Below are 12,252 nucleotides of genomic sequence, written 5' to 3'. Positions count from 1 at the left end.
GGAGGTAGCTTGGTCAGCACGGGGGTGAGAGAGGCTGCGGTAGGTCAGGATTGCTGAGGACTTCTCAGCAGAACATCCTCAGAAAGGGTTTTCATCCTAGGAGTGGCATCTGGAAGGCAAAGAAGAGCAAAGGATGTCCTGGGACCAGTTGCACACTGGACACGCACCCATGCTGGTGGTCGTTAAGATCTTGCTGTTCCCAGCAAGGAAATGTGGCCATTTGGAGAGTTGCGAAGTGGATTCTTCCCCAGCTTTTGGGAGGTTTGGACCAACACATGGATCCAGCTGGGGGTTGCTTTTCCCTTCTTGTGCAACCTTTGACGATAGCAAGCCGGATTTCACGTCGGTCTGGCGGACGAGGGACCAGAAGTGACTTTCAAAACACGGGCGGCGGAGCGCAAAAGTCTACGGAAGAATTCTCCCATCCGACGCTTGTGGTTTTCGCCTGGTCTCCTCACCTGTTTTTCTTATCGTAGCAGGCCCGGCTTGGGAGTGTGATGGGCCTTTGTGGTGGGGGAGGGGGTGGGGGGGGCAGAGATAACCAAGGGCTTCAAGAGAAAGGGGGAAAAAAAAAAAAAGATTGTTCTTCTAAAATTCCACGTAGCAAAATTAAGGCGGTGGCGGTCTCATTCGAATGGACGGGGGTCTTTGGACAGGAGGGGCTCGGCGTCTTCGTTGATCGCCGGAGACGGTGGGGTGGCTGAGTTCCCACCAGGTTCTGGAAGGTTTCCTGCTGGTGCTGCTTGGCCCTGTTATACAGCATGACGCCGATGATCACCAGCACTGTCCCGACGGCCGAGAGGCTCGTGATCTTGTTCCCGAAGACAATGACGCTGAGCCAGATGGACAGGGCGTGCTTCACCGTGCTGGCCACACTGGAGCGGGTGGGGGGAGGGAGGACAGGAAAAGAAGGAGGGGACGGAGAAAAATCACTTACTCAGGAGGTGCCTGTGTATAAGAGGTAGGATTCTGGTTGGGTCAAGGCCCAATTAGATAGCCTCAGAAAACCTACTGCAAATCTATCTGTATAAAAGCGAAAAGCCCCTCACGCATCGTCACAAAATCTCCAGAATCGCAAAGCCTACAAACTTGAAATTTGGCACGTCTGTTCCTCTTGACTTCTAGGTGTTCGTGAAGAAAGCATTTTTTGAAATGACCATCAGAGCATTTAGAGTATTTCCTATATTACTATTATTATTATTATTATTATTATTATTATTATTATTATTATTATTATTATTATTATTATTATTACACTCTGATGCTAAGGAGTTCTACTCCCCCTCCTCACCTGAAAAGAAATCTCTTCCAAATGCAAAATACAAGCAGAGGAAAGGAGTTACAGTTTTAGTTTCACAGCACCAAGCAGCTTTAGTACAGAACAGCTGAGCTAAGCCACGCCCAGTCTCCTTGCTGTCTCCTTGCTCACACAGCAAATACTGTCTCACTTTCCAAACAGCCCTCAACTCTCTCACACGCTGACGGGATGAATACCGATGGATGCTGGTGGGCAGAGGCAGATTTTTTCCCCCCACCCCTTATTTTCCTCCCCAAAAGCTAAGCCCAATCACATAGTTTCGTAGTAAAGCACGCGGATCGAGCTAGTATAAATATATGAAAAGAGAAACATCCCTTTGGCTGTTACTCCCCGGCTCTGCATGATTGTAAGCAGCGTTGTCAAAACAAGACAAGCTTACAGCCCTTGCCGTATGACTAGGGATGATGGGTGCTGTAGTCCAGCTGCCCCAGAGGGTCCCGGGATTGGGAAGGCCGTGCTAAATGGGAGCTGGGAACCTTTGCCAACCTAGATGAAGCTACCCCATGGCTTCCTTCTAACTCTACCCCTGAAATAGCTTCTTATCGGATGATCATTATCATTTAATGACCCCATAATCCCATGTAGGATGGAGTCTGGGCCACTGAATAGAGCTAGCAGAACGCTGAATGGCCAGATGCCTTTCCTGTCGCCAGGGCGGGAGTTCTGTTCGGCAGATATATTCTCGTCGTGCCCAGAGAGAGAAACATCTGCCTCTACCTGGGATCGAACTCATTGCGAGGTGAGAGCTCCACCTCTGGGCCACCGCGCCACTCTTCTGCTTCTCGTTGGATGGTGACCCTATGGAATTTCTGGGGTTTTCAGCTTTACCTGAAGGTTACGGGGGAAATCTTGCCCATCAAAGCGTAAGCGGTGACACTTTGGAGGTGGAACAGCACTCCGTCCATCAGGAGCAACACCACAATGTCCTGGTTGTACTGGAAACTCCGCCCGCTTTTCCCAATCACTGGCATATCCTTTCAGGTGGGAAGAGAAGGAACGAAACAGAAGAGAAGGAGAGGGCAGGCGGTTAAAAGGGAGGGAGGGAGGGAGCGTCAGGAGCTCAGCTCGAGGTCCTTCTGGATGCAAAGCGGAGAGTCCTGCCCTGTTTTCTCCCAATTTTACGTCATATGGCATGAAAGGCCGTGGGAGGGCTGAATGAAACAGCCCTTTATCAACCTGGGACTGGCAACGCAAAGCTGAGTGTTATGTCGTTTTCCAGCATATAGGTATGATGCTCAAGGGATGTTTTCCCCTCTTCCCAGCAGGTGGCTGGAAGGAGCAGAAAGGAGAAAGGGAAAAAAGGCGAGAGCGGGGGAAAGGAAGGGAAAGAAATGAAGAGAAAGAGACGGAAGGGACGAAATAAGGATGCAAGAATGAATGTAAGAAAGGAGGATGGAGAGAGGTAGAGAGGGAAGGAAGGGAGGGAGATGAGAACGGGGAAAAGAGGGAAGGTAGGAAGGAAGATGGGAACGGAAAAAGGGAAAGGGAGGGAGGGAGGAAGAGATGGCAAGGAAGGAAGATAGATGAGAACAGGAAAAGGGGGAAGGAAGGAAGGAAGAGATGGGAAGGAAGGAAGGAAGGAAGGAAGGAAGGAAGGAAGGAAGAATGAAGAAGGAAGGAGGAAAAGGAAGGGAGAGGAAAAGGGGAAGGAAAGAAGGAAGATGGGAAGGAAGGAAGAAAGGAAGGAAGGAAGATGAGAACGGGGAAGGAAGGAAGGAAGGAAGGAAGGAAGGAAGGAAGGAAGGAAGGAAGGAAGGGAAGGAAAGAAGGTAGAAAGTTGAGAACAGGAAAAAGGGGAAAGGAAGGAAGGAAGAGATGGAGGGAGGGTGGAAGGAAGGAAGGAAGGAAGGAAGGAAGGAAGGAAGGAAGGAAGGAAGGAAGGAAGGAAGGAAAGAAGGCATAAGCAAAAAAAAAAAACCCAAGTCAGAAAAGAGAAAAATTACTGTTCCACTCAGTTTGGGCCTCACCTGCCAAATGTCAGCTTCTAACTTGCAATCGTTTACAACATTCCCCAAACCTGCATTTCTACACTACACTACAAGACAGAATCTCAGTTGTGGCCTGTTTTATGCAAACAGCAACGTGCCACCTCATTCCCTAATGGTGTGTGTGTGTCTGTGTGTGTGTGTGGGTGTGTGTGTACGGGGTGGGAGGGACGTCTCACCATGAAAAAGACCCAAGCTGGAATAAGCATGATCACAGCAGCTGCGCTGGTGTAGAACTGAAGCTCAGGAGCACTGCAAAAGAAAAAAGGAGAAAAAAAAGGATAGAGGGACGAAGAAATTAATGTACGTCCCTCAGAGAGGAGAGGCAAAGCTCCTATTAAATCATCATCACCTTCTTTTAACAATTACATCAACCCTTGCGGGGATTATTTCTGGGCAACTGAACTAGAGCTAGCAGAGTGATTCATGGCCGGATGCCCTTCCTGTCACCGGGGCGGAGTTTTGTTCAGCAGAGAATATCCTCACTGTGCCCAAAGTGAGAAATACCTGCCTCTGCCTAGGATCGAACTCGCAGCCTCCCGATTGTGAGGCGTGAGCTCCACCTCGTCGGCCACCGCACCCCTCCCAAAAGCTTCTGTTCGATCATGCGAAGGCTGAAGGACCAGATACTTACGAGAAACGGTATTTGTCCCCGCTCAGCAGCTTTTTGGAGAAAACGTTCTGCAAACTGCAAAAAAAAAAAAAAAAAAAAGAGAGAGAGAGAAGGAAGCCAAATTCACTTCAAAAGTTGGGTGGAAATCGCCTAGACCGAAGGGGGAAGACCTGCCCCAAACAGCTACAAATAACACCCTGCAGATGTTTCCCCCTGTCTAAATAAGGCCAGGACAGGAGCTGTTTGCGCAAATCCACCCGCCGCCTCCCACCTGCCTCCTCCTTTGAGCTGTCGAGGTGCCTACCAGTCCATAATATTCGTCGACAAGGCTGCCGAGAAGCCGAGGATGTTGAAACTCAGTTCGGTCGCGGTGCACAAGGCCAGCCCGCCCATCACAGGGACCAGGGAGAGATTTACAAACAGCCCTGGGACAATTGGGGACAGGAGGAGGAATCAGAAGAGGACAAAGAGAACGGAAGCGTAGCCAGCGAAAGATTTCTGGCCCATTTGACTTGCGGTCGAGGTTCAGGAAGGTTGAAAAGTGGTCTCTAAAGGGCTGAATAATGTGTTTTATTCCTTTGTGTTCCTTACTGTTTTTAGGAACAACCCGAGGCTACGAATATATCCAACATATATTCCTCCTCTCCTATTTTCTCCACAACAACTTGAGCCACGGTGGCGCAGTGGTGAGAGTGCGGTACTGCAGGCTCCTTCTGCTGACTGCCGGCTGCCTGCACTTTGGCAGTTCGAATCTCACCAGGCTCGAGGTGGACTCAGCCTTCTGTCCTTCCGAGGTGGGTCAAACGAGGACCCAGATGGTTGGCGGGGGCAAAAGGCTGACTCTGTAAACCGCTTAGAGGGGGCTGTGAAGCATTGTGAAGCGGTATATAATTGAAATGAATTGAAATCTTTATTGCCATTGTACGTACGTACACAGTATACACATGCCATGAGATTTCACACAACACCCAGAGACCAGACTCAACATGCACACACACACGCGACAATCCCCAAACGCCTCCCCACCCGCTCAAATTTCCCGCCTCCTAAAAACACACAAGCATCCACACAACAGACCAAGTAATACTGTCCAACAGCTCACTGATGGTAGTCCTTAAGTTCATTGTTGAGTGGGATTATAGCTCTGGGATAAAAACTATTCAGAAAACGAATATTCAGAAAATATTCAAAAAATATAAGTAAGTGCTACTGCTTGTAAGGTGGCTTGGAGAGAGGGAGGGAGGGAGTGTGAGAGAGAGAGGGAGAGAGAGAGACACAGACAGACAGACAGAGACAGACACTGGGCCAAGCCAGCAGGCATCCTTGGCTAAGGTGGGACTTGAATTCATGGCCTTCTGCTTTCTAGCCTGACGCCTTAACCACTACATCACACTGGCTCTCGATGATATGGAGGGATAGGCTCTTCCAGATGTCAGCGAGCAGTTCTTCCAGTGAGGACTTCTGGGAGAGGACGCTGAGCAACATCTGGAGGAGTGGAAGGATGCCTGCAACTTGCTTCCAAGGTGAAAGTCAGACCGGCAGCCAAGATGGCTGAACAAGTAGATGCCTTTTGCCGGGAGAGTGGAGATGGGACACGGGGGAGATCTTGCATTTTTTACAGCGATGGTGTAGGAAATGTTCCTTATAGGATGACACAAACATCGAACAGGCCAGTGGAAATGAGATGGCAATATCCCAAAACATGTTTTAAGCCGGGAGAAAGAAAAAAAAACATTAGGAACTCAAATTAGCACTGTTTTAAATTCTTGGGTTTCTAAAAGGGAGGGAAAACACAGGCAAGCTTCCAAGAGCCAAACACGATTTGTCTGTTTCAATAAAGTTATAGTCTTTCTTGAGGAATCTCTTTTCTTGTAGGGTTGGCAAATAATGGAGTGACTATCAGCTCAAAAACTCACCTGGGCTGAATTTCTGATTGTCTGTAGCAACCAGGTATTCAGCTTTTCCTGAACATGAATAAAAACAGCTCCAAAGATTGGAATATCAAAACCTCACCTACATCCTACGCTCGGTTTCACGTTTGAGGGATATTGATTTCAGCAAAAACGTACCGGTGTATTCTCCTAAAATCATGCGCGACATAATAACGGTAAAAATTGGTGCTGAGCTCTTCACGGTTTCGGCAAAGGAAACGGCCACGTTCTTCAAGCTGACAAGCCCCAAAACCACAGTTGCAAACCTGAGAAGCAGCAAAGGGGGGAAAGGCAGTTTAACTTTGAAGCAGCCCAGACACACCCAGGAAATTATTTTCTTCTTTGACCCAAAACGTTTCCAGAAGAAAAACAAAGCTCTGAGCAATGGAAGACTTTAGTTTTATCCTGTAATTAAATCTATAAATCTGGGTTTCCCCCCCCCCTCTGATTGATCTATATAGCTAATTAGAGAGATGTAGTCCAGAAATATCTGTGTTGTGGTTCTCCAGCAGCAAGTGAGGATGGCTGAGGTCTCGGAGAGCGAGGACTCAGATGAGGGGCCTGCATGGGATGTAGGGATAGGGTCAGGACCATCAGGGAGTGGAGTGCTGCCTTCAGAGATCGTGGAGGCTGGCAGCAGTGAGGAAGAGGTCCCCGAGGAGCCTGTGCCCAGTGTGCGTGCGTGCAGGGCTGCTTGAAGGAAAAGGCAGCTACAGTAGCATGGGTGACTCGAGAGTAAGGCTGCAAAGTAATGACCCCTCCCTTAAGAGATAAAAGCCAGCTGAGAAACCGGAGTTCTTTGCAGGAAGCAAAGACGTTTTTGCACTCAAGCCTTGTGGACGTCCAGACTCTCTTAGTTTGTGTTTGGAGACTCTTTGCGTTTGGAATATTTCTTGGCAACTTTATCTAGTGTTCTTGGCAGCCTTGCACCACCTTGGCAAGGCTCGTTCTTATCAGAGACAATTAGCTTGAAAGAGCCTTTTAATCGGGAAGGAACAGAATTCGTTGAGAATCATTAAAAGGTTTTGCTGTTACCTCTGTTTGGTGTTTGTTTCCTTGGAACAAGGTTTGGGTCAGAACAATCTGAAAAGCTTGTGGAGGTGGAGAAATCTGGCTTTTTAAAAGAGCCAAGGCAAAAGCAGATTGATAACTTTTTTTTTTTTTAAAAGGAAATTCTCCAATGTTTGTCTCGGAGGATTCCTCCAAAAAATGCTAACAAAACAAATTAATTTCGTTTTCTCCAAGGGGGAACACAACACAGATCTGGATTTGGGTGGGGCAAGAAATACAGGCATCCACCAGTGAAGGAGTGACTCAGTTTCCCCAAATGCGCCCAGGCCTTACCGCATCAGCCCAACGAAAAGCATAATCATGATGAAATTCGGAGGGTAGGAGAGACGGCTCTTGTGCTGATAAAGACAGCAGGGGACAAACATTTTGATGCAGCCAATGAAGGTGGTGGAAAGCATCTGAACAGCGCCTGGAAGAAAGAGAGGATGCCTAAAATTAGGATACCCAGAATGGCCTGAGGTTTCCCCTTCCAGCCGGACGAGAAACTACGATACGGACAGAGTCGGTTTGTCAGAAGTTAAAACATGGGTGTCAACTAAAAAGAGACTCCTTTGGTCTTTTTTTTACAATGCATTCCTTAGGTGCCTAGATAAACACCCTGGCAGCCCAAAGTTGTCGGAGCGGTAGGATATTACTGGAGAGCATGATGAATGACTCTTGGCGATGGATGTGTCCCATTGGAGGATATACATCCAGTGGGTGGGGGAGGAAGACCAGGGTCAAGGTGGAAACGAATGAAGTGTTTTAGTATTGGCTGCATCCAGCTAACGCTAACATGGCCACTTCTATTGAATCAATTTTCTTTTCTCTGAGACGCGGCTAGAGACTTATGATCTGAATGGGAGTGGATTTGTTGGAGTCCTGACAATGGGTTGTCGTCTGGTGATTGGATTAACCTGGGTTCTGGGTCCATGTGGGATAAGGGCGAAGATGCTGAGATTCAAGCTCATATTCTGGCTCAGGGAGTTCATTGAATAACTTTGGGCCAGACCAAATCTCTCAGCCTGGCCTACCTCGCAGGGTCGTTGAGGGGGGGGGAAACGGGAGAAAGGAATACTAGGTACCACTTTCCATCTCCTGAATTTAAGGTGGGAAAGAACTTAATAAATATATTCGAATATCTGACATACATGCATAAATAAATATACTGAACTGAAGAAGGGAAATCCTCTCTGTGTGCTACGTCACCTAAGTCGAGGTTAGTGTGTGAACCAAGAAAGAAAGAGAAAGAGAAAAGGAGAAGAATAGAATAGAATAGAATAGAATAGAATAGAATAGAATAGAATAGAATAGAATAGAATGGAATGGAATGGAATGGAATGGAATGGAATATAGAATAGGATAGAATAGAATAGAATGGAATGGAATTCTTTTTATTGGCCAAGTCTGACTGGACACACAAGGAATTTGTCTCGGTGCAAATGCTCTCGGTGTCCATAAAAGAAAAGATACATTCGTCAAGAGTCAAGAATCATCAGGTACTTTGTAAATAGTTGGACAGTGTTGAGGGAATTATTTGTTTAGCAGAGGGATGGCGTTCGGGTTACTTACCCAACATACTCGGTTCTCCTTCCAGCAGTGACAAGATGTACTTATTGAGGAAAAGTGTGCAGAAGCTGAAGAAGAACCAGAGGGTGAGGTAGGTGAGGGCGTAAGAACTCCAGACGCCCAGGTCCGACTCAATAACGGTGGTCTCCGTGATGGTGATTTTCAGGACGCTCTCTTCCGGCACGCTGTCGCTCCGGGCGATGACGAAGCGTTCACTCCGGCTAGGGAAGAGGGAGCCGAACTGGAAAGGGTTTCTCGCTTTGGGCTTGTCGTCCGACAGAGGCAAAGCGAGGGAGGTGGAAGAGCCGGAGTCGGCCGGGTCCAAAGGGGAGCTGCTGGTTAGGGTGGCCATGTTTGGAAGTGGGGGGGCCCCCCCGGACGCTCAACTGCCAAAGCGGAGCCCTCCGACTTGAGCAGGGGGCCCCTCCAAATTCCCTTGGCTTGCGAAGAGTTTCAGGTGCATTTGGTCACACGTTGCTCCATTGCCTGGAATGAAGAAAGGAAGGAAGGAATGAGGGAGGGAGGAAGAGAAGGGGAGAAAAGGAGGAGGGAGGGAGAAAGAAAGGAGAGGAGAGCAAAGGAAAGGAGGAGGGAGGGAGGAAAGGGGGAGGGAGGAAAGGGAAGGAGGAAAGAAGGGAGGAAGGAAGGAGAGGGAAGGGAAGGAAAGGATAGGATAGGAGGTGGGAGGGTGGAAGGAAAGGAGGGAGGGAGGAAGGAAGGAAGGAAAGGAAAGGAGGAGGGAAAGAGGGAGGGAGGAAAGGAGGGAAGAGAGAAGCTTGGACATCAGAGCATAACAAAGTATACGGAGTTCTGAGATTCACCAAATTGGCATTCCCTGCGGAGTTTTATCTGTTGAATCTTGGGTGGGAGGGCTTTTGAGAAAGACAAGAGGGGTCATCATACAGAAGGAGGGGATTTATTCTCAAAGGGCTTAACCAAACTCTGAACAAAAAAAAAAGAGAGAGAGAGAGAGAGATTTTGCCTAAACACCAGGAAGAATCTTCCGGCTGTCAGTCAGCGGAACAGGCTGCCACATGAAGTGCTGAGTTCTCCTTCAAACAAGAGCCACCTGTCAAGAGACCTATTAGACCAGACTTTCTTACCCAATCCACCCCACCCCTTTGCCACCGTCTGCTGTTCTAAATCTCCCCAAACCCCTCCTGCAGCGTCAAATAAAATGGATTTGTAGTGCGGTAGATATTCAACGCTGAAGGATCCTGGCTTCTTCCAGACAAAAAGAACGCCCAAAACAGAGCCAAGAAAACAGCTGCCTTAACAAGCCTGGCTGGGAGTCAAATGGTTAGGAGGAAAAGCTATTTAAAACAAAAACAAAAAAACCCAAGCTGTGATCTGGTGCCACGTCTTTCAAAGCCCATCCCTGCCAAAAAAAAATAAAATAAAAAATTCCATGCAAGTTCTAAGAAAAGGACGTCAAAAAAGGGAACAATTTTGTGATTGCCAAAACAGATTTCAGTCAAAAGCAGGCCACCTGGGTCTAGTGCACTCGGTGAGACGGAATATCACACCTAAAGATATAATACTGCTAGTACAGTGGCAGTGAAATTCAGCGCAATGTTTTGTTTTCATTCTCCCTCTGAGGAAGCAGGCAGCCGAACAGAGAGGCTGTGGAGAAGTAAACAGGCAGAGAGAAACAAAATGTGGTCGGTGGCAAATTAAGACAGGGCGTTGTCACTGTCAATGAGATTAGGTGTGTCTAACGCCAACATCTCCCTGGGCAGAGGGCAGATTAATAAGCCAAGTTCAAAATTTAACTGAAAAAAAAAAAAAGAGTTTTAAAGGCAGGCACACTCGATCCCCAATGAAAATTAACAGTCCGATGAAAAACAAATGAAATTAAAAACAAGGTGAGCATAACTCACCACACTGGATTCGCCTGGCTGTTGGGAAAAAAAAAAAAAAACCAAGAAACTTCAAATTTATGATACCAGAAATTATATATACAACGGTTGGCAACACCGGGAACGAATAAAGGAGAATATTGGAAACAAGGAGTTCTTGGCATTCTCTGAGCTTGGTTGCTTCCTTGCAGATGTTTCATTACCCAACTAGGTTACATCATCAGTGATAGCAGGGAGCAGAGTTTGCTCTCCGGTTCAATCCTGTCCAATCCAGTGTAAAGTCCTTTGACTGGATAGAACTGTATATAACCGGAGAGCAAACCCTGCTCCCTGCTAACACTGATGATGTAACCTAGTTGGGCAATAAAACATCTGCAAGGAAACAACGAAGCTCAGAGACCACCAAAGACCCTCTCAACACAGGGAACTTTTTGCTAATTTTGAAAACTGCCTGTTTCAAGTCATGGGACCACATCCTTCAATATCAAAAGTCACAAGAAATGAAGTACCAGCAGCATTTTGATTCTCTGGTTTGAGACGGTGCTTTCTCCCCTGTGCGTTATTTTTCCTTATGTCCAGGTGTACAAAGGTACTTGCCAAATGAAGATCCTTTGTGCAGATAGCTCTGCCCTTGAAAAAAAAAATGAACACATGTGCTGAAAGAGCCTTTGTTTTCTTGGCAATTTCCAAACCCCGAAAGCATCAAAAGCAAATCGATCAAGAATGAACTTTTTTAGGCCAGAGCTGTGATGACGGAAACCTTTTTAGCCTTCTTCTGTTACTTTATATCGTTAAAGATGAGATGGTAACAACCTTCCTCAGTTACTATGAATTCATTTCAGCTTCATGTACAACTGCCAATAACAGTGGAAATGTTGTATTTTGGCATATGTACATAAACACTGTAAATATGCCCTATTCATAGTATAGTCCTGTTGCAGAAATCAAATGTGCACATACACTGGAATTCAAAAAAATAATCAAAAATACAATTGCATATGGCTGTCATAATTTTTTGAATACTGTAACCTAGCCATAATGATATACTAACTATATTTTATCACTCCCTCCCTTACCATAAAACTCTTGCCAAAGATACGTTGAAGATACAACACAGGTTTATTCATAAATAATGAAAAGTTTGAGCAATTAATTCAATTTTCTGGGTTCCTCTTTAATCTCACTGGGCTTAGCTTTAGCAGACGGCGAAGGTTTATGCCACAGCGATTCACATTATATTCCTACTGTAAAACAATTCTAAAAAAAGGATCCGTTTAGATGATTTCCAAACTACCTTCTGTCTAACTCGATGGTAATTCACGCGTACCGCTCACTTTTTCCTCGGCAGGTACAAAACTCAACAGCTGTTGCCCCTCTTTGTCAAAGGTATTGATTTTCATGAACAAATAACTGCAACACGGCCCACGCCAACAATGAACTATATCCAAAAGCGTCCTTGGTTCTAAATTGATTTTCTTTTTGCAGTTGTGGAGCCAGAAAAGGTCGGTGTGTCAAAATGTCTCTCAAACAGCCCTTTCCAATCACAATTGCAAATTATGCCCCTACTTGCAATGCAGCGCAACACAATTGTGCCCAGACTGTCCTACACACAAACACACACCTGCCTCTGTTCTTTGGCAGATCCTGTCCTCTTCATCTGCAGCCATTACCGGGACTAACTCCATCAGACAGGGAGGTGGGCTGCCTGCTACACAATCTGCTCCTCCTACGGCAGGGCGGAGCAAGCCAGAAGCGGAAGGAGGAGAAAAAGACAAAAGAGAGAAATTACCAAGAGCCACGCGTAGATCAGATTTAACTTGCGTGTGAGGATGACTCTCTGAGCATGCGTAAAATGCCAATCGGTTTTCAGACTCAAATTTCCCTGTGGGGGAAAAGAACAAATCTCAGTAATGCAATTTTCTTTTTG

The 12,252-nt window shown here is 46.7% G+C and overlaps 1 protein-coding gene across 1 annotated transcript; it reads right to left on the bottom strand.

Annotated features, from left to right (window-relative positions):
• Positions 1-545: 545 nt before the first annotated feature.
• SLC35E2B (solute carrier family 35 member E2B) lies at positions 546-12,002 on the bottom strand. Its single transcript, XM_026715698.2, is given in 10 exon segments — positions 546-691; positions 694-875; positions 2,147-2,292; positions 3,483-3,555; positions 3,938-3,991; positions 4,221-4,341; positions 5,986-6,113; positions 7,192-7,327; positions 8,470-8,952; positions 11,947-12,002. Coding segments are annotated over 9 exon segments (1,254 nt in total). The 5' UTR covers positions 8,819-8,952; positions 11,947-12,002; the 3' UTR covers positions 546-626.
• Between the last annotated feature and the right edge of the window lie 250 nt (positions 12,003-12,252).

Source organism: Pseudonaja textilis, chromosome 18 (assembly GCF_049901715.1).
Source record: "Pseudonaja textilis isolate UNSWEBS1 chromosome 18, rPseTex1.2, whole genome shotgun sequence".
Classification (NCBI taxonomy): Eukaryota; Metazoa; Chordata; class Lepidosauria; order Squamata; family Elapidae; genus Pseudonaja; species Pseudonaja textilis.
The sequence above is the reverse complement of the archived record's forward strand: the minus strand, read 5'-3'. Positions and strand labels throughout refer to the sequence as shown.